The sequence below is a fragment of the Hippoglossus hippoglossus genome, chromosome 16 (assembly GCF_009819705.1).
Source record: "Hippoglossus hippoglossus isolate fHipHip1 chromosome 16, fHipHip1.pri, whole genome shotgun sequence".
NCBI lineage: Eukaryota > Metazoa > Chordata > Actinopteri > Pleuronectiformes > Pleuronectidae > Hippoglossus > Hippoglossus hippoglossus.
The window spans coordinates 12775862-12802467 of NC_047166.1; the positions used below are offsets into that span (position 1 = coordinate 12775862).

The following is a 26606-nucleotide window of genomic DNA, read 5'->3' on the forward strand; positions in this document are numbered from 1 at the left end:
TGGTTAAAGACGCTGTTCGTATTGGAGCGAGCTCGCTAACAAGTCTTTAGGCGTTCTCACTTTGCGATTCATTTACTTGAGAAAGTGGGTCAGTGGTAGCATATTAAAGCTGGAGTTGTCCTCCTGGCTTTGTGCGACGTTCTCTAGGAAGGAGCAGGAAGGAGGACGAAGTTGTTTTTAGACATTCAAGGCCATTGCTTTCCTTAGCTTACCTCTCATAGTGCAATGGTAGAATAACATGAAGACAATAATTGTAGGTAGTTCGCTCACTAAAGTTTACTCTCTATAACAGTGGTTCTCAAATGGGGGTACTAGTACCCCTGGGGGTACGTGAAGGTACCCCAGGGGGTACGTGAGATTTAAAAAAATATATATTTAAAATTAGCATCCATTCAAAAATCCTTTAAAAATAGTTATTTAATAAATATTCAATAAAATATAAGTGTTTAATAAATCAGACACTGATGGCACAGCGCTGTGTATTACATCTTTTTTTCAACCAAAAAAGTACCCCCTAACCTGCGCTGGTTAGGGGGTACTTGGCTGAAAACATATTTCACAGGGGGTACATCACTGAAAAAAGGTTGAGAACAACTGCTTTATAAATAGGGTGTGGTAAGATGAATTCGCAATCAATACAAGTCACTTTTGTGTAATGATTGAGCTGATTGTTGTAGTAAGGGAATGAAGTGGGAATGTTTCGCCCGCTCATTCTGACCTTTTGTGAACATGTTCCAATAAAGATTGAAGGGTATTAGCTAGTCCATTACATTCAAATCAGTTTTGTATCAATAGCTCCAAATCAAAACATACACTATGTAGGTCGAGACCACACACTATTGTAGAGAGAAACACAACAGTTTCCACGATGAGCAGAAGCTAGGCAGCAGCGGAGAGAGAGAAAACCCTCCCTTTTAACAGGAAGAAACCTCTGGCAGAACCAGACACAGGATGGGCGGACATCTGTGTCAATGATTTAAGTTGAAAAGAGAGAAAAGGGGGAAAGAGGAGAAAGAAGAGAAGAGTAAGAGTAAGGAAACTCACTTAAGTTATGGATTATTAGTCGAATATTCTCCTTTAAATACATATATTGAATGTGAGGGCAACAGGCATCTTCCTAACCAGTTAATTTGGAACAACAGAGGAGCATATAGAAGAATGATGAGACTCACCTCATATGAAAGAGAAACAGCACCTAGAGATGGGGACCTTTCCTCATCCAGCAGTTTGCTGCATCAGCAGTTTGCAACAGCAGCACAATCGGATGGCTTTGCCAGGAGCCAGTCAAGCGTCACACTGCTGACAGAGGAGGAAAAGATATAGTGATAATAGAGAAAGTGTTCATATGAAGAATGAATGTCCTTGCCTTACCCTGATCGATAGATTCAGGATCACGCCGGTCCCTCTGTGAGCGAGCTGAGCGACTGACAGGCTTCATTCAATTAGGAAGTGTTGAGGACTGAGTGATTCTAATGTACTCGTACACCAGCTTAATAATAAAACATTCCTCTGCAGCACCACTAGTGCTGGTCCAAGTGGCAGCCAGTTATTTTCATTATTTATTATTCTATCAGTGTCACACAGGACATTTTGACATGTCACAGTAGGAAAAGCACAAGTGTTAAAAATGAAATGAATCACTGGGACTCTTGACTACAACAGAGCCATCTTAACTGTTATCAGGAAGACTTGGGCTTCAATGACAAGTGTCTGCTGTGAAAAAGGTCGATTAACTTTAGAGTTGATTAGTGTGGCGCCAAAACAACTTGATAAATCACCCACAAATTAATCAGCAAACGTTATAATAGTTTGTCTCATGCTATAAAAACTGTAGTGTTGGAACTGTTTGATATCATAGACTTTGCCTTGGGAAACTGGGATGGACGTTCATTCATTTGATTCATTAAATATTAATCAAAAGCGCTTAATCTGAATCTACTAATATCTTTGTCGACTCAATTTGACTGAATTTATAAATATTAAAGTGCCGATAAATCATACATCCCGCCAGGAGTTGATCTGGCAACTCTAATAGTTAATTATTAACATATTTGCCGATTATTGTTCAGATAATTTAACAAATTAACTCGTCCCTCTCTCTCAACCTTATTATTTAGTGATGAAAATATATTGATAATTTTCTCAGATCTATGCCACTTTCTATGCTTTTCCTCTATGACCTGCTTCATTGTATTCGCTCACAACAGTTGTGTTACTTCAGTGCTTGTGCCCAAATGACCTTAAACCCACTCTCACGTCATTCAGCTCCACCCGAACAAGTGTTTGACCTTCCAGTGTTAAGTATCCTGCCCAGTCCCGAAACTCAACTCTCTCCTGCTTTCGGGAGATTTTGAAACTTCCTTTTTGGGGCTGTCTGACTCAACCAGATGTTTCCTGAACCCACGGTGTTCATAACTCACTCCCCTCCCCGGTACTGAAAAGGCAAGAGAAGGACGGAGAGGGAGAGAGAGAGAGAGAGAGGGAGAGAGGGAGAGGGACTCTGTCACTCACTTTTAGTAAAGCCAAACACGCACACAGAAAGATACCTGGAGTCCAAGTGAGCCTCTCTGCTACAGAGCTGATCAAGGTGTTCAGCGGCAGAGATTTACTTTGGCTACAAGGACAGAAGACTCACACACATAGAAACACACACTACACGTACAGTCATTTTTGAGCTGCTCCCCTCCTCTTGCACTTTTTGAGACTATCCTGCTCTTTTGCTCTGGTGGACAGCCAGCGATGTCGTGGGACTGTGGCCTTAGGTACATGTTCTCCGTGTCCCCCCCGCTGCAGCCAGGGAGCATGTGCATCCTGCATGACAAGGAGGACCTGTCCAGACTGGAGATGGTCCAGAGACTGGCCAAGGATGGCTGCCGCTTCCTGCAGAACCACAGCAAGGGCCCGGAGAGGACATGCGAGGTGAGATACACAACAACAGCAATGGTGCAGTCAGAAAAAGTACAGATGCTTTTATAGTTTTCCTACATCTAAATAGTATTGATGCAGAACTGAAGCCTCAGTTTCAAATCCTCCTCTGAAGTGTTTCACTGAACAGTGGCCTTGTAAGAGTGAAAACATCAGTCAAGCTGCTTATCTCACTGTGAGTCATAATGAACCCTCCTCAATTAGCATAGGTTCTCCTTGAATATCCACTGAGAGGACATTAGATAGTCTGTTTTACCCTGGGCTGCACTGTGGTGTTTTAACGTTTTACTGCTTTGTGAGCATTGAGCCTGAGCATCCTCTCTTGCAACCCCCCCCTGCAGTGTCTCATTAATCAAACTGATGTTAGGTTATTGTTTGTGTTTATTGCTCCACACACATTCTATAATGCCTCTGCTTTCTCTGAGGGGGACTGCTTGTATTAAGATTCTGTCCAGACAACAAACCTCTCTACACTCTATGCAGATATAAAAAGAAAACCAAATAGACTGCTGCAAAAGAGCCATAATAATTACACAAATGTATGGAAAACATCAGAACAGTATACTGTAGAGTGCAGAGTATTCAAATGTAAAAATATGTACATTATAAATGCACTATGTATTTACAGAAACTGAATATGCATTAGGATGGAGTTGGTGTTCTATGTTTCATTTCAAAGTGCCGTCTGTCCTTATTGAAACTACAAGTACTGTATGTTCAAGTTCACTTTATAAAAACATTACATCACCTGCCAGTTAGCTGCGTAGGAGACATCTGATTGGCTGACCTCGAGGCGGGCTCAGCTTCTCCCTTCCTGCCAGCTGTATCTGCGTGCTACCCTGCTCAACAATGGCAGGAAGAGTTGACGCAAGTGGCCACAGCTCCATGCCAAGACATTGTGTGATTTCAGGGTGGATTCCAGTGCATCAGGTCTCTGACCTTTTTTGGCCCGATCTCTTTATCTATGTTGTCATTCAATATAATGACCTTTCATCCGCATTAGGCCACTGCTAATCTGTGTGTGAACAAATGTTAGTGCTGCAAAATACAACAATCTGTCTCACTTTTATTGTTTCAGTCACATGTTTTCTTCCAAATTTCTCATACTGGGAATTCAAAAGAAAATGGACTGTACCGACGACACGTGCATGTGCCATTTGTGTAATCCTAATGGGAATGGTCAGATATGCTGCCCCAGTATTTAATACTTACCATTATCTCGAAATATTAAGACTACAGAGATTATCTAGCAGTAAAAAGTAATCCAGTGATGCTACAATGCACATACTCTTATAACATGTGACACATGATGCAAATATCTAAGCCGAGACAAAGAGTTAAGCATTCAGTTAAATCCCTGCTGGTGGAAATAGGGATGCTTAATATACAGTAGGCTGCATGTCAGTGGAAATATACAAGCAATTCTAAAAGCAGGAAGTTCATGGATGTTATGTAATCTACTTTAAAATAATAACAAATGTTTTTTTAAACCAAACTTTCATATTTAAATCTGTGGGAATATGATGTGTGTGTGTGTGTGTGTGTGTATATCTCAATCTGAGTTTGCGTGATCAGTGTAAAAGTATCCACAAATGCGTACTGCGATCTGCAAATGTGTATTCAGAATCTGTGTGTGCATTTACAGATTTCTGCTTATTCACGGTTCTTTGCACGCAATTCCAGATTTGTACAGATCCAAAGTACAGATTTCAATACACTTGCACATCTGTCACATTTTAAGATTTTTACACTCTTAGAAAACTGATTATGCACACACAGATTGTAAATACACATTTGCAGATTCCTATACATATTTGCGAATTTCAGAATATTGCAATTTTCAGAATATTTTACACATTTACAAATCTGATTACGCACACACAGATTGAACTACAGTTACACAACTCTCAACACAAACGAAATTGTTACAATAGTGGCCCCATAAATGTTCCTTTGTCTTTTGATTATTTTCTGGTGTGTGAGATAATTCTGCATCATCGTCTTTTTACATCTTACATAAGATAATACGATTATTTCATCAACTTCATTTTACTTGGCTCTGTACATCTGTGTGGGAAATAGAGCAATAAGAGTGAGAAAGCTTGTGTGCAAATGTTTTACTTAACATTCCTATACTTGTTTACAGTGTATTAGCAGAGCTTAATGCTTTAAACTGAATTTCAAGCAAATTACTGCTGGATATAAGGATAATGAAGTGCATCTGCATCTAAGGCTCCTGAAGATGCAGATGCACTTCGGCTCCTGTATGATCCACACTATTCGAATTAAATCTGCATCCTGTCAGGACTGACGTCTTTCAGGTCAGGCAAATGTTCCATACCACACGTGCCAGAGCTGCAGCAGCAGTACAGAGACATCTGTGAGACATGAGACAGACACTGAGAAGAGAAAGTGTCCCACGAGCCAGCGGAATGCATCTGGAACCCTGAGAGAGACAGTAAACCATTTGACCGCATGACTTTGTGCAGATGCCTGATAAGTAGTGTTTACTCTACTGCTAACAGTGTCCATGTTGGGAAGACTCCAGCGGTTGCTGTGAGTCCTGTGAGGGAAGGTCACCTCCAGGCTCGGGTAGGAACTCTACTGCCCTGGTGCTCTGTGTCATTACAAGCATCCACTCTAGAGGCCTGATTGTTTCTTACTATCAGGACACTGTTTTTTTTCCAAGAACCAGGAAGCTAATCAGCGCACCATTCCTTCTCTTGGAATTTTCTAGGTCTTTGGCCTTTGTCAAGACTCCAACCTCACGTCATCTTGTCCAGATAATACTTTTATAGCACAGGACACATTCTTAGTACATGAAAGCAATTTTGTGTGTGAATGTGGCTTCACAGAGGGAAGGAGTTAATGAGATGCCGGTAACAGACATCTAAACGTTGCTTAGAATTATGAGTCACTGCAGAGAAGGAATCTCCAGCAGACATTGCCATTAATGGTCCTTTCTGAGTCTTTGAATACCTCTCTCCTGTTTATAGATGTGACTGCATGCGGCCCACCCAGTGATCGCCACAACAGTGTGTCTTTTGTTGTGTTAGATATTGCCTGAGTATGTTGTCTCAATGTGTGTGAGCACTATATGCATGTCTGTTTGTGTGTACACGTCCACAGATCACAGATAAGTGTTTGTGTGCAGGGGAAGTCATGCTGAACTGAAAGTCTCTGGGCGCTTCTTTGCAAAAAGGCAATTAGGGCAGAAAACTGCAACCACTTCCAGCCTGTCTGCCTGGCTAATTGCACGCACAGCGGCTTGTGTAGCATTGACTGATGGCTGAGGAGAGGGAGGGTGAAGTGACCGGGGAGGGGGGGGGGGGTGCGTTTTGCGTGCACCGTGCAGTGAACTCCTCATTAAGACCAATATTTCTGATCCGCACTCTCTCCATTGTCAGGCAGCCATCTCTGCTCTTCAGAGATGCTGCAACAAACAAGCCATTGTGTTTGCAATGTACGGGTTAAAAAGGTCATTGAATGTTCACATTGACAAGTAATGTGCAGTTTCAGACCCGTTACAAGAGAGTTTGCTTTAAGCTGGAAAACTAAATGTAAGTACTGCTGTTGTCTTTTAATACGCTGGAACTAAATATTTTTCAGCATTGCAGCCTACATACAGGGATACCCCCCTGTGCGTTAATTATGCAACGCATATTAATCAGATTAAACAGATTCAATGACCATATTATTAATCAGCTTGTCAGTAAATCTAAAATGTGTCTAAGGAGTCGGATGGAGGAGAATGTCCCTTACTGAGGCTTGGACTGATAAGGTGATTGATAAGGGTGACATTGTGGGAGACAGAGAGAGAAGAGGGAGACAGTGGACTAACAGTATGTATGAATTCATAGGACCGCATGTTAGGAGCTACTTGTACTATAAACTCCAAACCATTGTTTGCTTGCAGAGTTGAACCCCGTGTTGGTTTAGGAACAGATTGTCTCTAGACACCACCCATAATTTAATAGGCTCACCATAAGATTCAGTAATTAAAATATGCATGAGTCTTTTATGTTAATCCCTGAATGGGCTCCACCGATAAGGACTGAATAATGATATATGGAAATCCTCTTTCATTTACAGTGCTGGCTTTGACAGAGCTTTATAATGGAAATCACTGGCGATTTGTGAGAGTGGGAGAAAATACAGGGAAATCTCCTTGGTGATAACGCATTTGCTCCCTCCCTCCCCCTTGTCTCTCGCTCTCCCTCTCCAGCCCCAGAGTGACGAGGCAGTCCGAGTGTGTCTGCGGGAGAGGGGCCACGATGTGCTCGTTCTCCAGAGAGTGTCGTCAGAGCGGCCAGCCCTCCCCGCATCGGCGAGGGGAGGAGGGAGGGAGGAGGCGAGGAACAGGAGGTAAGCCTCCCCACTTCTCTCCTTCCTAGATTCCCTCTCTCCCTCCCTCCCCTCTCTCACTCATCTGTGTCTCTCCCTCAGCAGTCTCCCTCTTATCATTCTCCCTCTCTGTCTCTCTCCGGCTCACACACTCACTCACTCACTCAGGCATGCTTACATCACAACTCTCTACACATAAGTGACTACATCAAATACATGTTGAGAGCAGCATGGGGCTGTGAGGCAGAGCCCTGCTGGCGTCCCTCCCATCCATCCCATCCAGGAGCTTTTCCAGCCGTGATCATACCGGGATATCTCTGTGTGTTTGAGAGACAGACAGCAGTGGAGTCCGGGCTGTATCAGCTGCGGGTGGACGGATGCCTGGATGGATAGGTAAACAGGGCATGCAACAGTAACCACGGCAACATAGGGCACAGGGGACTCTGTGAGGATGGGATCTCGGCCACAGCCCCTAAACCTATGGCAGGAGGAGGGCAGGCGGCTCCACGCTGCCTTGGTGGAGCAGGAGGAGGACGAGGACGATGAGGAGGGCTCCGGGGAGAGCAGCAGTGACAGCACCAGCCGGGCAGAGCCAGTGACAATGCCCACCTTTGACGTCCCCTACTTTCGCTACATAGACGACGAGGGGACGGAAGGAGAGGAGGAGTGGAGCAGTAGCCGCTCTCTGTCCTCTATCGAGGAGGACTCGTCCACTGACTCTGTTGTGTCCGACAGGTTCATGGTGGTATCAGGGACCCCGGAGAAGATCCTGGAGCACTTGCTGAATGATCGGACACTGGACGACGACCAGGGGACGACACAGGTCAAAGAGTCAGGTCAGCATATATACACTTTAATATCCTGCAACAAACCTGTTTTTGGTGCATGTTTTCAGTTTCTTTTATTTTAGAGTCAAATTAAAAAACAATCTGTCAGCTGTATTCAGTGGTTTGGTCATCAGAACAACTTTAAGAATGGATTAGTAAGATGTTGTGTGTCAGTGCAGGTCCACAGATGTTTTGTGTGTATGTGGTGAGAGGGATACCTCCCTTTATTCTTTGTTTTTACTCCCTCCCCTCCTCTCTCCTCTTTCTCACAAAGAAGCTGAGACAGCAGCCCCCCCCCCACCTCCCCTCAGACAATATGACTTGGCCGGTCATGTGGTTTCATTCCCAGAATGCCACTAACTTTGAGCCTGTTCATTTAAAAGCCTGTGACAGAATTAAATGTTGCTCGTATCAATTGTGTGAGGCTTTAATTGACTGCGTTATATGAGCTCCAGCCTCACAGCGACCACAAATCAGCACATTTCCTCTTATCCCAGCAGGTACATGATAATGTGCCACTGTTGCCAGGGCAGAGGAGACTCTGTTGCTGAAGCTGGAAAAGATGACTTGATGAGAGGTGATGAATGAGAGCAGCAGCACAGTCAGCCAAGGAGAGGAAGAGCACGAGGAAGAAAGGAGAAACAATGTTAAAGGGAGGAAAGTGGAAGAGGGAAGATAAATGTTCATATTTTCCCTTGGAGATGGAGATGGTCACAGATGATCTCTCATTGTGATGGAGACAGACTTACCCCACACCAGAGGTCATTACTCATTCTGATGGGGAAGTGATGGGAATTGATCTAAATAGTCTCTCTGGAGATGTGCCTGTATTTGCAAAATCGGGCATTTTATATTCACAAGTGAGTTATGTCTTATGTTGAATTGCATATTTTATTGCTACAATCGAGTATTTTATACCGATCGAGCTGCATTAGCAGGAAGATGTCTGCAAGCGTCTGGGTTTCGCGTCTATAAAACAAACCAACCTGTACTGTACCTTTTAGCTAATTTCCTATAGGCTGGATAGTTGTTGATGAATCATTCACTTTGCAATGAGTGTATTGAAGTTAAGCCTCCATAGGGATCCTCATGCTGAGCGATATAACCAGGGTCAAAGAGCCAGAGACCTGACGAGCAGAATGAACCCTGAGCAGGAATTGATCTGCGCTCAGTGATGTTTAATAGTCTGAGTCCAGCTGGCGATGCTGTTCTCTGTGTAAACACTGAAGCTCTGCATGCTCTCATGCTACTGTACAGTGTGTCCTTGGAGGTTCTGCTCAGCAGAAGCACGACGACACAAGATCCTTGATTTCTTCAAGAAGAGATTTATTTCAACGTCCACGACGTTGGCGCGTCTGCCTGGTCTCTGCGAGGGAGATCAATCAGAAAGATGGTGCAGCAACATGACGGATGATTGCAGCAATGTATTGATATTGCGTTTATGATTTACATGCAGTACAGAACATTAGAAAGCCAGATGTACCTCATCATGGTTGCACTCGCCTCCATCTTTACTCAACATTAACAATGCAGAGTAGCTTTATATCTTTCTGCAAGAGATGGCACTTTTCTGAAAGCACCATAGGCATGTTTGAGGGGAAGCAAACAGGAACCACTGCAGTGCTGGGAAGCTCTCATACTGTATGTTAGGCCATCCTTCTGTGGGTTAGCATTGTGGGTAGTGTTCAGTGTTCAGCTTCTTCCCTGTGCCCAGTATCTAAGTGCAGCTATTGATTCGTGCTCTGCACAGATTCTCACTGCGCGCTGCCAGCACTGAAAGACATGGAATGGAACATTTGTGTTCATAATGAGAGGATGTTCCAGCTCTTTTATTTGTGGTGAGAAACTAATTACATTAAGCGAGTGGATATATGTAATCTAAAATGTCTAAATACAGACTGTCGTTCTAATTTAAGGCTTTTATATTAAGTGATGACTTCTGGTGGTTACTGAGCCAATAAGTGACACATTAACATGCTTACTCTCAAAGGTTGCAATGATCCATTGTACAAGTATTTATTAAAATGCTAAAGGGATTGGCAGGTGGATCGACAGGTTGATTGATTTGGCAGAAGATTGAGACGTTAGATCAATGAATCTATTCTGCATTCCCTCTGGTTTAGTTGCATGGAAATGGGATTTTCTGATACCTAATCAGAGTATAATACAGAGAAGCAGAATACAGACCCATTTGTGGATTTTATATTCCATAAAATAAATTGTTTATTGTAAATCTATAAAGCAAAATCCATGCACAAATATATATTTGTATTATTACAGTCATTATTTCCGCCAGACTGTATTAAATCTTTCCTCTGCAGGACACAACCTTCTCTTTTTTGCTGTGTTACCAAGAAAAATCTTGAGAACATGTCTCAGGGTCTCCAAATTAAATATTTACACCGTTTCCCAGCTTCAGAAAACTTTGCAGCGTTTACTGCCTGGGGAGTTGTATGTAAGCTGCTATGAGAAAGTGCTTCAGTTAAGACAGCTTGCAGAAAACACTTAAACACACACACGGCAGCGTGAGTGATCAGCGTGTGTATCAGTGGAGGGGAAGCTGGCACAGTGCACTATTTGAGTGGGTGGGTGATCCTTTGTATGTGTGTTGTTTTCATGGCTTTGTGTTGAGGTGTGTTGCGTTATCCTTTACGAGAGCTACTGTACGTGTGTATTAGTCTGTAACCTCTCATAAGCAGTGAGTGATGCACCCACAGCTGCTGTCCACGGATTAACATAATGATGTCAGTGACTCCTGTGGACCAGAACGTACACAAAGGCTCTGGGAAGCCAGTGTGAAATTAAAGGGGAAGAATTCACAATTCTGGGTGTGAGGCACACTTACAGAGCGGCTGAGAGGAGGTCGGCCCTAATAGGATTTGTAAAGCTTTGCACTTCTGGCCGTTCATCACGTCTGGGAGCTACTGTCCTTTTCTTTTTTTTTTGTCCCTTTGGAAATGTGTTTGAGCAACTATGATGCCAATTTCCAAAACAAACTTTTATAATTTACTTTGAATAATTACTTCTGGGAGGCAGGGACTTTGTGTGCTTTAAAAAGACAAGATGAGATGAAGAGGGTCACATTTAGTTTTTGTGCTTGTGAAAATAAATAAATAAACTGTAAGTGCATTAAATGTGCTGGGGTCAAAGCGAGGGACAGTGACAGCTTTGAGTTCATCCATCCCAAATGCTGCTTGTAAATGCATTGAAGTGACGGCCAAGCAATATCAGATTGCTTTTCTGTGAGCGAGATAATCACAATGACAACGTCAGACTTCATCAGAGGTCAGCAAGAGTCGGCTGACACATTAACATTATTGGCTTATCTTCAGTCACACAGCCTGCCTGTGTGAGATCGAAGATAAAAGCAGGCAAAGGTTCGTTTGGACGGAAAGAAATCCGCACAAGTCATTATCTCTAGACCCGCCATGAAGAAAAATGTGCCATCCAAAGGTCCCTCACATTACGCACGCCTCTGAAATGTCCCTGCTCGTTGCTTGTTAACTGATATTTGACAGCGAAGAATGGGCTCACCTTCTGGCATTATTAAGACGGAACAGGGAAATCTGAAGCCCCGTCTCTGAGCTGCTGAGTCAGTTTAAAGTTCAGGCGCGCAGCTCAGCAAACATTAATCATACTGTCATCAAGTTTACTGATGTACTTTCCTTTCATCGTCCTGTAACACAGCACAAACCTTATGAGGCTGTGTGCATAGGATTCAAATGGTTTGCACAGAGTGAGATATTCCGTTAAAGTCCATTCTTTATGTCAAAAGAAGTTTGACCATATTTGTTTTCCCGTGGTTAATAATGTGTTTCTCTTTGCAGACACACTTCTGGATGACTTCCTGCTGACCTACCCAGTGTTCATGTCAACCAGTGATTTATGTCAAGCTCTGCTGGGACAATATCCTTGAACACGGGGGAGGTTTATTGGGAACATTATTACAAAGATTCACACACACTGTATAAACCTTCATGAGAGGATGCTGCAGACAGAAGCTGGTGTTTTATACAAGCAAAATCAATTCTTTACTAACTCAAAGCAAACTCTCTCTCTTTCCACCTGCACTTATATCAACATCATACACACTGGATCTATTCAGGCTTCACATTCGGCATTTGCTAGATCTCGCTCGCTGTATTGCACTTGTGCTGAAGCCTTAACCCAACCCCACCTATTGCACCAAGCGATGCAGAGGGAAAGAGGACAGGAAGGAGTCGCTGGAGAGGAAACGAAAAGTCCTGCACCTGGCGTCGCAGTGGATGTCTCTCTGCAGAGACTTCCTGAGAGAGGACGAGCACGTCAAACTCTTCATGAAGGTAGGGAACGTGATGTACAAGGGAAACGGGTGGAACCTGGGCGTGAGGTGACTCAAGCACAGGAGAAACTAAAACTGACATTTCCTTCCAGACTTTGTACCGCCACGTGTTGGACGACCTCTACGAGCACCCCGCCCTGGAGACAGATGTGAGGGAGCTGCAGCAACTCTACCAGCTGCATCGCAGACAGTAAGTGGCCATGTTCAAACTCACATAGGAGATAAATACAGAAATTGTCTGGGTGAGTAAAATAGCCAGTATAAGAACTATCGACTGTTGGAAGTCTGAAAAGAAGCAGAGACACTGGCTGCTCTCTGAATACAAAGAAGGAGCTTCTTCTCCGCTTGGTGCTTTTATTTAGCTCCTCATCAATGAACCCTTTCAGATATCGAAGAGTTATCGCAGTGTTCACGGGCCGCCATGAGCCAAAATATGAAGGTCATGGATCTTTTCATCTTGAATCTTAAGAGTCGAGGAAACACAGGAATTGTGCGAATTAATGAAAAGCTGAAGAAGAAATGAGTCACTTGCCATGAGAGGAAAAGAGCGCCACCACTTGTTTGTTGGACACAAATTCCCATCTGCTGGTTGTTAATGGTCACAAATGAATGAATCATTATTAATAGTAATAATATAAAATCATTGTGTAATTTAGTCCATAATCTAATATAATCCACACACATGAATGCACTGATCTAATGTACCGGGTTGATATCGGCTCTGTTATTGACCTTTCAAAACAGAATATGTTCCGGATGTAACGTCAACATCATCATTCCCACTGTCATTTATATTGATTCAGTTATGACTGGTCGCTAACTCAGCAATGTTACCTTCTATGAAAATGATCCCAGTGAGTAACACACAATGAGCTTTACAGATTTTCAATTTGTGAAAAAGAAACTATTGATGCTCGGTGGTAGATACACTGAGTTGATTTGGTATTGGGGGACATCCAGTATGAATACAACGGACATAATACAAAATATAACCATCAAAATAAAGTAATACTGATAGTGATCACTTTTTTATGCTGAGTTTATAAATCAGTTTTCTAGAACATAATGTCAATACTGCCAAATTAGCTTCTATTGTACTTAGAGACCACAGTTGCGCCACGCCTTCATAAAATGTAAGCTGGACTCAAATGAAACGACTGAACGGCCACTGTTATGTGCAAATGTTTACACATAACAGTGGTAGTTTTATTGAGGTTGCTAAGACAAAAAAAGGCCTTTTATTAGACTCAATTCAGGACTTGTTCAAGTCTTTGTACGTCACAGTTTTTCTTTATTTAAGTTACAGTAAAGATTAAAAACCAAAATCAGAAGTGGACCCGCAGGCGCTCACATCCCACAAAGTAATGAAAATGTCAAAAAAAGATAATAGAGGATTATAACATTTTTTCCTCTCTCTGTATAAAAACTAATAAACAAGCTACACAATCCTGATAGAAAATGTAAGTTTGGCATTGGAAGCTTATATAAAGTAGAATGACTCTGGGTAAAGTGCTTAAATTCAATCAAGCTGCACCAAATTCTACTCTCACAGATTATCAGTTCTCTGAATGTGCCTGATTTGCTCTTTAAGATCTATGTAATATTGAAAACATCATTCACTATGTCTAATTTTTATTATCACATGAAGAGAAAGCAATCATTGTCAAGTTATAGATTGATCACTATATCAAAGGAGATTATATATATAATATAATAATTAATATATAACATATATATATATATTGTTTTAACGGCTGTTAAAGCTAAATATGTAAAGATAAGTCCTGTTCACAAATAGACAAAGAACAGATACAAACATCACTTCATCAATCCGTCCTTCATAACAATGCTGTTAAACATATATGCAACATTGTAACATTCAATCAAACAGATCTCTCAATTGGCATCTAACAACCGAAAATATTGATCTGTTTTGTTGCTAAGTTACAGTTTCCTGGTTTTTATAAAATAAACATCACAATGCTCTTTGACACCCCAGTGCCAGCAAACCCCCCCCCCCAGTCACCAGATACATTGCCACACCCCTGTCCAACTCCCCTTCCCTCAACTGCATCCTCCAATCCTCCATCCTCCGTCTCCCCGGGGACGCCCCAACCTGCCACCCATTAGAAACCAGTGCAGATAATTCAACCTGGCCCTGCTGCTGTTGTCTGATTCTGCTTTATTCATGTTTATGTCCAGGGTGGGAGCTCTGCAACACCCACTCCTTATAAAGTAGTGGACATAATGTGGGTGTCGCTAACTGACATACTCTACTATTTATGAGCTTCTCACAATCAGGCTCATCCCGTGGGAGGACGAGGCTCGACTGCTTTGTGGCAATCTGCCGCTCAGTGAAAGCTAAAAGGTGTCATTTTTCACTGAGAGAGGACTCTTTTAATCCTCTCACGGACTTCCATCTGGTGCAGAAGAAATAAAGAGTCCAAATGCTCCTGAAAGCTCCTGAAACCACACGACCGCTCGTTTCTCTTACGCCTTCTCGTCCCGTGGCCTTTTTTAATTCACAGAGCTTATCCACATCCACAGTGACTCTGCTTTTCGAAGAGAAACACCGCGGATGTGATCTTGAGCCGCGTGTTGACATGACATTGGGGAGTCAGGTTTTTCATTAGTGCAGGTCTGCTGCTGGCCGGCGAGTGGGGAGGGATCCCTCAGGGCAGGCTTTGTGCCAACATGCCTATTGTGATGCAGGGCCCAGTAAAAGCCGAGGGACGATAATGGACACGGGGCTATCCATCATGCTAGCGGGGAGTAGCTGATGAGAATACGGTGATTACATGAAGGGATCAGATCGAAGGGTCTAAACTCTTCAATGCACTCTAATCTCGCCTCGACACATGGGCTTAAATAATGGAGTGAACTTAGCAGAAGAGTATATACTGTATGTATATTCCCTTTACCCTGTAGGCTGCATGAGGTTTCTATACTAGACAATGATGAAGCCCAAGGAAAATCACCAGATCAGGTTCTTCAGGGCAGCTACAGCTAAGTCATGGTGCACGTGACTTATCGATTTCCTCTTCTTTTCCCAGCACTGTGGATGAATATTCACCGCAGAGAAAGGTGAGTTAAAATGTCTCTTTTTCAAACTAATACGGAAGGAAATTTATTGAACAGAGCTGCCTGTTCCTGTGAATTGGGTGTCGAGACCATTGTCCGCACATTTCCTGCTGTAGACATTGTTCTGTTGTTCAACCGCTGAGCTCACAGTTCCAACGCAGCATGGATGTGTGTCAAAATCCACGCATTTCCCCTTCTTTTCAGAGCAAAGCACTTTTCCACCAATTGAGCCTGAAAGAGAACGGGCTCCAGTCCAGAAGCACGCAGAGGGAGACCAAGGATGGTAAGTCGTAAAACGTGGCGTTCTTCGCCCATTCCTCCCGTCATACGTTGTTCCTGAAGCTCTTGATGGGAAACATTTAGTCTGACCATAAGAACAATGGGAGTCTTTCCAAAGAATGGATGAGAAGGTTTAAAAAATGCAACTACCTCAGTTATGACTTGAATTCCCCTTTCCTTTTGAGGTGAGGCTTATTTTAAAGGGCAGATTCACCTGCTGTGTATTTTATATTTGACTGTATATCTGGTCTCTGTTGCAGTGCTGTGTCATGTGTACATCACTTTGGAATCGTACCTGAGCACCAAGGCCCATGCAGGAGTAGTGGCCCAGGAGCTGCTGCAGGCGGTGGCAGAGAGGATGGATGTCCCCCAGGGGGAACTAGTCCTTGTAGCTGTGACTTATACTGGAGGTAGATACCATTCTACTCAACCACATACACGCCACTGAACCCTACATACAACTACGATGTACTGCATATTTAATGATGTAGACATGAAGTGTGGATTTCGTTATATATGCTTATAAAAAACAAAACACAGAACGACATTTTAAAGCTAATGTACTTTCCAGTCTATGATAAATCACAATAAGCAATAGTGAAGTGACAGGAGTCATCAGCAATCCTGTTTAAATCTGCTCCAACACGACAGACAGAGTCATTACACAGCTCAGTTTCTCACAATGCTTCACACTTGTTTTTTTCCACACTGAGCCCAGACATGTATGTATGTGATTGCAATCAACAGAGCTGACCTAAATATATCCTGAGGAGGAAAGCATTAAAAGGGCACAGTAACACAAACTCAGTCTCTGTTATCAGTGATTGAAATGACGTGGCGACCTCATAGTGGTGCCTGACACACGCAGAGGCTTATCTCTAACTGCTGATAGCTGCGCACACGCCGCCTGACACATTTCTAATGGCACGCTGTTGTTTGTGATGGGTTTTTCTCCCCCTGCAGGTCGACTCCTCCTGCAGCCTCAGGACAGAGTTTTCTCTGATTCTCTCCGGCCGGTGGGGAGGTTGCACATATGCAGGAAAGACCTGGGAGAAGTCCTGGTAGGAGCATCACTGAAACATGTCACTTCAACCTCAACATGCATTTACTGTAGTGTTTACTCTGTTTGCTTAGAGGCAATGAATAAGCCAATTATGTGAATATTTCAGAATCTGGTTTATTTGGCCAAGTGAGTAAGAACACAGAAGGTCTTTGGTTCCATATTCTACTACACTCTGCTACTACAGTACAATATACAGTGTACATAGTATTAAGCTGAGGTTATGCTAGAAGCTTAATAACTCCATTGTCAGCACTATTAGTCATAAAATGGAACGTTGATTGAGATGTATTCTTTTTCATCTTTCCTCAGTATCCGTTCACAGACAACTCCGAGCTGCAGCAGAGGACGGCTCGCATGTTCACGTTAAACACGTGGGACGTGGCTGTTGCTCTAACCAACTTTGACTGGTCCATCTTTGACTCGATACATGAGGTTTGTCCCACTGTTTGAAAACGCACTTTGTCTGCCATTGAGTTTTTTTTTTTATTCCGTTTGTATCTCAGTTAGTAAGACTACTCAAAAAACAGGTTAACCAATTTCAGACCAGAGCCAAACACAAAAATAACTTACGGAAATTATTCAAATCAAATTCATCTTGACAAAATGGTCCTGACTGAAAATCCCTGCAGTCCTTAAGGGTCACAACTGTCAGAATCACATGCCCTGTTTGTTCATCTCGTACTTGTCCTTCTTTTTCCAGCAAGAACTGGTCTACTTCACCTTCAGCCGCCATGCCAGCAGTCACCACACTGTGGCGTTAGAGCTGCTGCTGCAGCGCTGCAATGAGGTGCAGCTGTGGGTGGTCACTGAGGTGCTGCTGTGCCCAACGCTCTGCAAGAGGGTCCAACTCATCAAGAAGTTCATCAAGATCGCCGCCCAGTGAGTAGCACACTCACATCCCCATGCATTTTGATTAGCAATTTATTGATTGTGATCATAAAGCCGCTGCTCCTCTGGCTTCTGACCACAACTACAGGGTTTCACCTCTGATCTGGAGGGTGAGAGGTTTAGATTTGCATGGGAACGCTGCGCCCTCCGGTGGCAGATCAATAAACTGGAAATGCTCTCGAGCCCCTGGAAGTAACTGCAATGTGTGTCCCATCGATCTTTTCTAGCTGTAAAGCACAGAGGAACCTCAACTGTTTCTTCGCCATTATAATGGGCCTGAACGCTGCAGCGGTCGGCCGCCTCAGTCAGACATGGGAGGTGAGGATGTCCTTTTATTCCTGATGGGCAGGAATTCTTTTTCATTTGCACCTCTGTAAATCTTTAGTACACGGCGTCTGATCCTTTTTTTTTTACCTCTGCAGAAAATTCCTGGGAAATTCAAAAAGCTTTTCTCAGAGCTGGAGGCATTTACAGTAAGTGTGACTCATGGCCCGCAGTTCATACAATACACAGTACAACTCATCTGTTGCCTTTAGAAGATATGAAATGAAAATCAATGACATTAATCTGCACTGTAACAGCGAACACGCAGCCGTGTTTCAGTTTGTATGAGGTGAAGCAAACATGTTTTTCATTTGGAAACATCCGGCGAAACATCTGGTGTTTTAGATGATCATTAGTTCCCAGCGCTGCCATAATTCAGCTCTAACAAAGCGTGCATGCACAGGCACACACATTCCCCCCCCCAGAGGATTAGACTCATTCGTTCTGAAAATGTCTTCACAGGATCCCTCGCTGAACCACAAGGCCTACAGGGACTCCTTCAGGAAGATGAAGGCGCCAAAGATCCCCTTTCTTCCTCTGCTGCTGAAAGGTGCGTTCATTATTCTGTCACTTCGCTCACTACAGGACAGCTGCTGTAACTCGGGGGGGGGGGGGGGGGGGGCTCCGTGAGATGTTTCTATCTGGCAGATCTGACAGGTAGAAACAAACCTACCGTTCACTTCAAATACACTAAGACAATATTCATCTGTTTTAGACATCACATTCATCCACGAGGGCAACAAGACGTTCCACGATAACCTGGTCAATTTTGAAAAGCTGGTGAGAGATTTTTTTTATAGCACTGCATGGAAACAGCGCAGGAAACTGCTGAATGGAAAATGTCACGTTTAATGACGCCTGTGTTCGTCTTTATTTCCAGCACATGATCGCAGACGCAGTGCGGCTCATTCGACAGTGTCAGAGAGATCACATGGGTCAGTATTCAGGACACAGTCAGTCGTCACATCTCTACTCTACTCAGAAACCATACACCACACCTTTTGTATGAAGTAAAGTTTGGAAAGATACACAGTATATGTCAAATTAAATATGTCAAATATATATTGTACATGTAAAAAGCACTGTATGTAAGTTATATATCTTTTTTCAAATCATAGAAATCAGTTAAACATGTGGGATTTCTTGAAATCAAGATCCATGAATTTTATTCTCAGAGAAATCAGGGAAAATGTAAAAAAAACAAAAAACAACCTCGCATTGTAAAAGAAAGTGAAGATTCCTGGATCCATCCCCCAAATTGAGATCTGCATCAAAATGTGATGGGTTCTTTCTTGACTCATTCTTTCACCAAGTTTTGTGTTAATCTGTCAAGTAGCTTTTTGCGTAATCTTTCTTAAATTTAAACAAACCAAGAAACAAATGAACAGGGGGGAAATACAAACTCATTGGTGGAGCTAATAACAAAATAAGTATTCATTTGTCCTTTCCCAAGAAAAGTGGGAGAAGAAGGTGCTGCCCTGGAAGCTGCTGTCTTCTCAGGGGCATAAAACACTTCTTTTCTTCTTCTTCTTCCAGGAAACGGCATCACCCAGAAGAGCAGCCCTGAGGTGCGAGCCTACATCGATTATCTTCATATCATCGACAATCAGCAGACTCAGTTTGAACTGTCACACAGGCTGGAGCCTCGTGCTTAGACAGCAGCTCCCACTGTGCTTCCCATCGCCACGGAAAACAACCCCCCCCCCCCCTCTCCTCTATCTCTCAGGACTCAGTCAGAGGAGGCACTGCGTGACCCTGACCGACCACAGGAGGGAGCCGCTCAATCAGGAATCTCTCACCAGAGACAGGAAGGAGAAGAAGGCACATCTTAGGTTTGACTTGTGTAGACTTGTGCTGAAACCATTCAACACCAGCAGCAGGTGTTGACCCCTGTGTGTGTGTGTGTGTGTGTGTGTGTGTGTGTGTGTGTGTGTGTGTGTGTGTGTGTGTGTGTGTGTGTGTGTGTGTGTGTCGTCCTGCTGCTGCTCTGTCCTACATCAGATCAAGTGCTGTTCTGAAAATAACCCAGCAGCGCCCCCCTGTGGTGAACCAGTAGCCTGCAGAAAGAAGCGTGTGCAGGCAAAGTCCCTGACATCCAATAAAAAGCAACAAAAAATGAATGTGGACAAAAAGTGTTGAGCGTGGAGGATCATTCTCGACCAATCACCTGCCTTTTCAGAGCTTTTACAACACATCACATACACGACTCTAACATGCGTGTTCCATCTTAATGTGTCGACAGACCGCGTGAATGAATTTGGCAACGACAGAAAGTCACAAGATTTAACCAAAGAGTATTTCAGTCCTGTACCGTGCACACACATCTGTTTCCTCAGAGTTTCATACAATCCAGATGTTCTCTTCTGCCTAAAGCTGGATGTGCAGTCACCGCTCACTCAGCACAGCGTTAGTACAACAAGCCGATGTCTCACTAAACTAGATCAAGTCTTAAGACACAGAGAAAAGTATTGTTAAACCTACAGACATTAAACATTTTCATATATCGTTTTCCTGATTTATTTTTACATCATAGTATTCTCAAATGGTTTTCCTTTTGTTTTAAGTGCAGTGAAGTTGTTGAGCCTTTACACAGGCCAGATAGTGCAGGACATTAGAAGAGGATATACAGTACACTGGGTTTCTTTGGTGTATGAGTGTCTGTCAAATGTGTGTGTGTGTGTGTGTGTGTGTGTGTGTGTTCTAATTGTGTATGTTAGTGCCAAATACCATAAAAATGCTCTTTCAATAAAAAAAATAAACTGCTAATCATCGCTAAGTATCGACATTAGGATCCATGTAGAGCTTTGGACAATCAGCAGACACATCTTGTTCTTTCTTTACAGGTTTAAACACAATATGGTGGAATTTTTCCTTGTTTCAAAGGATCAGACACGCAGGTAGTTTTGTTTTGATTTGTTCAGGTTTAGCTTTTAGCTTTTGGATTGTGGGACTGCAGCGACATGTCTTTACAAAGACAACAACACAATGACTCACAGCTTTGCCAACAGTAAAGCGATGCTGTTTTTTTGGGGGTGAACTGTCTATGAATGAAGAGCAATAGCAAAATTAAATACTGCAGCACCTTCTGGAGGAAGATATCGAAAAATCGAAGCCATTTGCTCGTGTACAATGTGTTGTAACACTAGCGTATACAACTGTAGAGCTTGTAGTCATGTGAGAGGGAATTTAGTCTCTAAATTGATCTGTGCAACATGTTCACTTTTCCTCTAACATGAGGTCATTCTGAGTAGATGAAGTGTTGAGTGGAATCTTTCTTTATTTTCTTTGTATATTTTTGCATTTTAAAGCCGATGGTGAACAGTATCTTTTTCCTTAATTACCATTTTTATCATCAACAATGTACAGTTCATTTTATTTATACTGTATATATTTATATACATGTTTAAATTCTGGATACGGATATTTATTTATTTCAGAATTATTTATTTGTTCTACAGATTTTACAGTTTCCTTTCTGTTAGATTTTTATTTCTTGTACGCACTGTTTGGGCCGGTCTGCAGGATGTGGTAAAAACCCACGGATTGACCACCGCTGGCGACTGTGCATGCAATAAAATACTTTTCATCATCATGAGTTATTGTAAAAGCTTTTTTTCTCCATGTTGAAGATGAGGACAGTCAGGATTAATTTTTACAGGCTAGGTGATCATTTATATCCGTGACAGCAGCGAGGCTCAGATGAATCCAGGTTAACAGAGATAAGGTTTGTGTAGTTAAAGCTCACAGTCTATTTAGAGACTGATTACGACTGATGACACTTTCTGATGCTCATTACTTTACAACAGTTCCAATGTGAAACTGCTCCAAGGGAAAATGCACAAGAGAAAACAAAAGGAACTTTATCAAACATACAAAATATCTATCAACTATCACAAATTAATTATATTTAGAAATATATAGATAATTCAAACTGTATGTTGTAATTTCACATCATCACAATCTGAAGAGTTTTGTTTTGTTTTGTATAATCACTAACTTCTCATGTGTTCTGGTTTTTGCCGTTAAAGGCTAAGACAGGACTCATATTAAGGTCATGATAAAAAGTACATGTAGTAAACAGAGTCTGTAGTAACACAAAGAAAACTGAAGGGGATAAGTGAGAAAATGTAACAGGATCAATATGTACTAATACCAGCATTCAACAGCAAAGGGTTTTAAGTGTAGAAAATGTTTTTATTCTTTCAAATATCTGAACTTAACTGTTCCCGTTCTATCTTCTTCAAAAATTAGAAATCACATTTCCATAAATGAGTTAATCTGACCTCTGATAAATTATCAGACCATCACAGTCACTAATGAAGCTTCACTGTTTCTCTGTGGCTGTAACACGCTCTGTACAGTTTAGAATTTACAGGAGCTGTGTGTTTAATATCTAAACTCAATTCTATTGTTTTATTTAATTTCTACATATTGTGCATACACTGTGCATTTAAGTAAACAAGTTAACCACAAACAAACTTCTAATAAATGCACCAAACATAGAGAGAGGGGAATATGTTTTATTTTATCTGCAGATGAAAGTAGGTCCTCAGAATCTAAAATAGATTTTAAGTAAGGAAATACTATTCTAAAATGAAATACTGGTTTTGGTGATATTTTTCATTGATTTATAAAAAGGGAATGTATTTAATTTTCATTGATATTAAACCATATTGTCAATGTTTATGGTGAGAACATGTTTGTAAGGAAAATTACACAACAACTTCTGGACAGATTACCATGCAACTTGGTGGAAAGATGTAATATGGGTCAGAAAAGAACAAATTAAAGTTTGGTGCAGATCCAGATCAGTGGAAAGAGCCAGGATGTGTTTACACTCTCTTTAACATCGTGAGGGGTTTTGATTTCTAAGAGAATAATTCATGGATCTTGATGAAAAAATCCGGCATATTTAAGGGACTGACATTTATGAGATAAATAAAAATCCAGATCTAGTGAATTTAAATGTGGTTTCAGATGTTGGGCCTCGGCAGAGGTACGTGCTCTCTAGTTTTGGTCATATTTTTCATTCATTTCTAAAAAGAAAAGATTGTATATTAAAATACTGCAGCTGGAGACCTGCACTGCCAATGCACATGGTGAGAACTAGTTTCTTCACATAATCAGTGACTTCGAAAAAAAGCTACAGATGGGAGATCTTTGTTCTTTTCCTCTCTGGATCATCATCCCATCAGAACACAATGCTCCCTGCTCGGCTGCAGCGAGGCGGAGGTGTGACCCAGATGCCCTTTGCTGCCTTTAACCAGGTGTCCTGCTTGGCCTTTAACACGACTATCTGCGGCACAACCCCTGCTGTGCCGCGCCCCGCACCCTGCCATTTCCTCCCAAACACTGCCAGCACCGTATCATTTCCCTGTCACCAAATGACTGGCTAGCTGCTATGGTGCGCTAATGAGGGGAAGAGAGGGCAGATGAAGAGAAGCTACAGGAAGACTGGTTCTTCATTTCCCCGGCGCAATACAATACATGGAATCAATCCTCCGTCCTCCACTTGTCTGTCTGTAGCCACTTTGGCTGCAGGGAGAAATTAAGAGCAGCACAGCAGTGTTATTAGTGCTGGAGGAGCAAATCTCATTTGAGGAGATAAGACTCCTGATTTCCATCCCCCCCCCCCAAATAAAACATCAGTGGCTGTAAATTGTACATCATAATGTCACTTGTTTATCGTAGCAGATGATATCACACCTGTTTCTTCACGGGTGTAAATATCATGATGCTTCTACGGCTCTCACACAGTCTGTTTGCAAAAAAAAAAAAAAAAAAAACTCGCTTTGAATACTAAACGCAAATGATTTGTTCTGACACTTTCTCTCCTGAGCTGTTTGTTCGCAGCGTTTCTGCAGGATGCAAAAAGTTATATTTGAGACTTTTAAAGACCATAATGAATAAGATTCATGAGCAGTGTCGAGTATGACAGATTTTAAGGAATACTGGAGTCCTATAATTACTTTTACATGCCCGTAATACCCCAAGTTGAGAATAACCCTTAAAATACCACGTTTTCACTCAAACTTCAGGCAAAGACAGAAGGTATTCATTCCCACAGCCAAGCCGAGTACTGAAATAAATTTGCATGCCAAACTTTGAATCCAGCCAAGACATTTCATCTCATTCTCAAGCACAACAGAAGTAGCATTAAATTAATGTTAACATAATTAAGATGTACCTAAACATATTTAAGACCTAGTTCATTATATTTTAACATATTAAAGGCCTCAAATTGAGATTATTGACTTTACAACCTTACAATGTACAACTTCTTCTACATAACTCAGTCAAACTTTGATCTAAACATCTCGGTTTTTAATTAAACTCGACCAAATCAGATAAAAAAAACAACATGTGAGGAGAGATAAGGAAACTGTGTCTTTAGAGGTTTTATTTGGTTCTTGTTAAGTTCATCAGATGCTAACAGAGACCGCAGACAGATAAAGGATGGGTAATCTAATGTGTTGCTTTCTCATAGAACGCAATCAGAGTCTTTGAATAGGTTTTCTCCAACAGGCCCCTGGCTGAATGAATTACACTAGTCTGTTAGTATTCTGCCGCTGCCGTACAAAAGGTCAATGTCAAATGCACCTCATTTAAAAGTCAATAGCGGCCATGCACATCATCTCCTGGGAATTCTGTCCGGGAACCCTCCAGATGGCATTGTGTATCATTCAGTTAGCAGAGGGCAGCCAGGGAGCTTTTTTAATCTTGACCTTCCAATAAAATATGCTCCCTATCCCGAATTACATGGTCTAAAATGGAGACATAAGCTCCCAACAAATCATGCTGAGACTGAACCATCTCAAGGGAGAGGCTCAACAGTGTCGCACAACAGACACCACAGGTTCAGCACAGGTTCAACACAGACCTCTTTACTTTATCTTTTAATCTAAAACACAAACATACACTACAGAAACAGATGTTACATATAAACCAAGATTAACAATGTTTAGTTAGTTTTGTATATTAGTAATTATCACAAAATATGATTAAGAGGAACATTTTTCTAATACATAATTCAATACTGTGTAAAAATAACTATTTTTATAATAACAAATTTTCGCAGCCTTCGATAGAAACTGACTCCTTTTTACAACCAGCGGAGTCGCCCTCTGCTGGTCATTCAGGTGAATATAGGTTTCGGGCAATTCTGCATTGGCTTCATTTTCTATACCCAGAGTCTACGTCCAGTTTTATATACAGTTTATGTATAAAACTCACTCATACGTCTCACACAGAAAGCAGCAGAGCCACGCCGGCAACAATCCATTTTGCAGGAGGCTGTTTGGTTCGGAGCTGCAGCGTCCAAACATACGTGGACCCGCGCTGCTTAGTGCGGTACACCGGACACTCGTAAGTACCTTCGAGTTCCTGCTCCTCCGCGGGCACAGCTCTAACGTACAGCACTGGCATGGCCGGACTCAGATCCCTCAAAACCGCCTCGGAGATGATGCTGGCCTGAGTGTCCCAGCGTGCTCCTGGAGGGACACGGGACACAGATTCTCATTATACCAGTGTGAATATTTCAAAAATCAATATAAAGTCATTGAATTCAGTAGAACGTATTGGAGGGATGTGAGAGTTGGTTTGTTCTAACCTTCCATGAAGAGACCGTGGATGTAGGCTCCCTCCCGCGGCGGATGTCCAAAGTCGTCTTTGGTCTTTTTTGTCACATCCACAGTCAGAGTCATCTTATCCAGAGGCCACTGGTTCTTACGTGCGATGCTCTGCAGCACAGCTAGAAAGAAAGAAATGAATCTCCAAGTTAATATTTCCGGTGAACACGTCTTTCTCAATCACTGTCACAAAGTGGGGCCTCACCTGTGAGAAAGGACTGAGGGTTGAAGAGACCTGGGAGCCAAACTACTGCAGGGAAAACAAAGTCCTGAGTCCAAGTGTCCAGCTCCCGACAGCTGATCATCAAATCACCGAACCTAATGGAAAAAAACATGCATTACATCTATTGTGCCTGAAGCTGTGCCTCAAACTTTTTTTGAAAACAATTTTTTTTGTTATCATAAACAAAGTCAGTTTCACAGGGAAACACAGTAAAGGCCAGAGGAAGTATATATTTTAAGATTTTACTTCATGGCTTATTGCTGAATTGCTCCTCCTCTGAGTCTGGGCTCCTGACCTTCAGGACCAAAGGTGACTGAACTTTTGCCGTCGGGGCCCCTCAGCTCCTCGAACTTAGCATTTATCTTCATTGTTGCGGTTTTATTTCGTTTTATTGCATTCCATAAATTCTCTAGTATTTTTATTGCTTGGTTTTATTGAGTCCATTTATTTCTCTTCTGTTTCAGACTTGTAAAGCACTTTGAGATTTTGTTTTTGAAAAGTGCTATATAAATACAGTTTATTTACTATTATTATAAGCCAAAGTTTTATTTGGAATGAGCAGTTACCATTGGGCAAGTGTTTTAGTAGAGGGATAAGCCAGTCGTGCCCAAGAGTCTGGGACCGAATCACTGAACAGGGACGACTGCAGAGTCTCCATGCTGGAAGAGATCGTGAGGTCTCCCTGTAAACAGAGAAATCCTCA

General features: G+C 42.2%; 2 protein-coding genes across 3 annotated transcripts in view; one reads left to right on the forward strand and one right to left on the reverse strand.

Moving 5' to 3' along the window:
- Positions 1-2446: 2446 nt before the first annotated feature.
- On the forward strand, positions 2447-21647 carry LOC117777093 (rap guanine nucleotide exchange factor 5-like). Of its 2 annotated transcripts, none has more exons than XM_034611618.1 (18): positions 2447-2943; positions 7151-7290; positions 8005-8105; positions 11924-12002; positions 12274-12418; positions 12510-12607; positions 15471-15501; positions 15703-15781; positions 16038-16187; positions 16741-16838; positions 17150-17272; positions 17541-17719; positions 17956-18046; positions 18151-18201; positions 18515-18602; positions 18768-18832; positions 18933-18987; positions 19589-21647. In XM_034611618.1, the coding sequence occupies exons 1-18, from the start codon at positions 2740-2742 to the stop codon at positions 19705-19707; spliced, it is 1896 nt and encodes a 631-aa protein (XP_034467509.1). In that variant the 5' UTR covers positions 2447-2739; the 3' UTR covers positions 19708-21647. The 2 variants fall into 2 exon arrangements, with proteins under 2 accessions (XP_034467509.1, XP_034467510.1); XM_034611619.1 differs by having other exon boundaries at positions 2447-2919.
- A 3647-nt stretch (positions 21648-25294) lies between these two features.
- LOC117777134 (dynein heavy chain 11, axonemal) overlaps positions 25295-26606 on the reverse strand; it is a 37251-nt gene continuing 35939 nt past the window's right edge. The window contains exons 79-82 of the mRNA XM_034611680.1: positions 26470-26585; positions 25886-25998; positions 25662-25802; positions 25295-25542 (exon numbers count right to left, since the gene is read on the reverse strand). Of these exons, the coding sequence (XP_034467571.1) occupies positions 25295-25542; positions 25662-25802; positions 25886-25998; positions 26470-26585 (618 nt within the window). The remainder of the gene's footprint in view (positions 25543-25661; positions 25803-25885; positions 25999-26469; positions 26586-26606) is intronic.

What these genes read in the sequence shown, in the direction of transcription:
- LOC117777093 (XM_034611618.1), top strand. Translation starts at nt 2,740, where the DNA reads ATGTCGTGGGACTGTGGCCTTAGGTACATGTTCTCCGTGTCCCCCCCG. An exon ending in GCCTCAGTCAGACATGGGAG is followed by an intron (nt 18,047 to 18,150) that starts GTGAGGATGTCC and finishes TTACCTCTGCAG; the next exon opens with AAAATTCCTGGGAAATTCAA. An exon ending in GTGTCAGAGAGATCACATGG is followed by an intron (nt 18,988 to 19,588) that starts GTCAGTATTCAG and finishes TTCTTCTTCCAG; the next exon opens with GAAACGGCATCACCCAGAAG.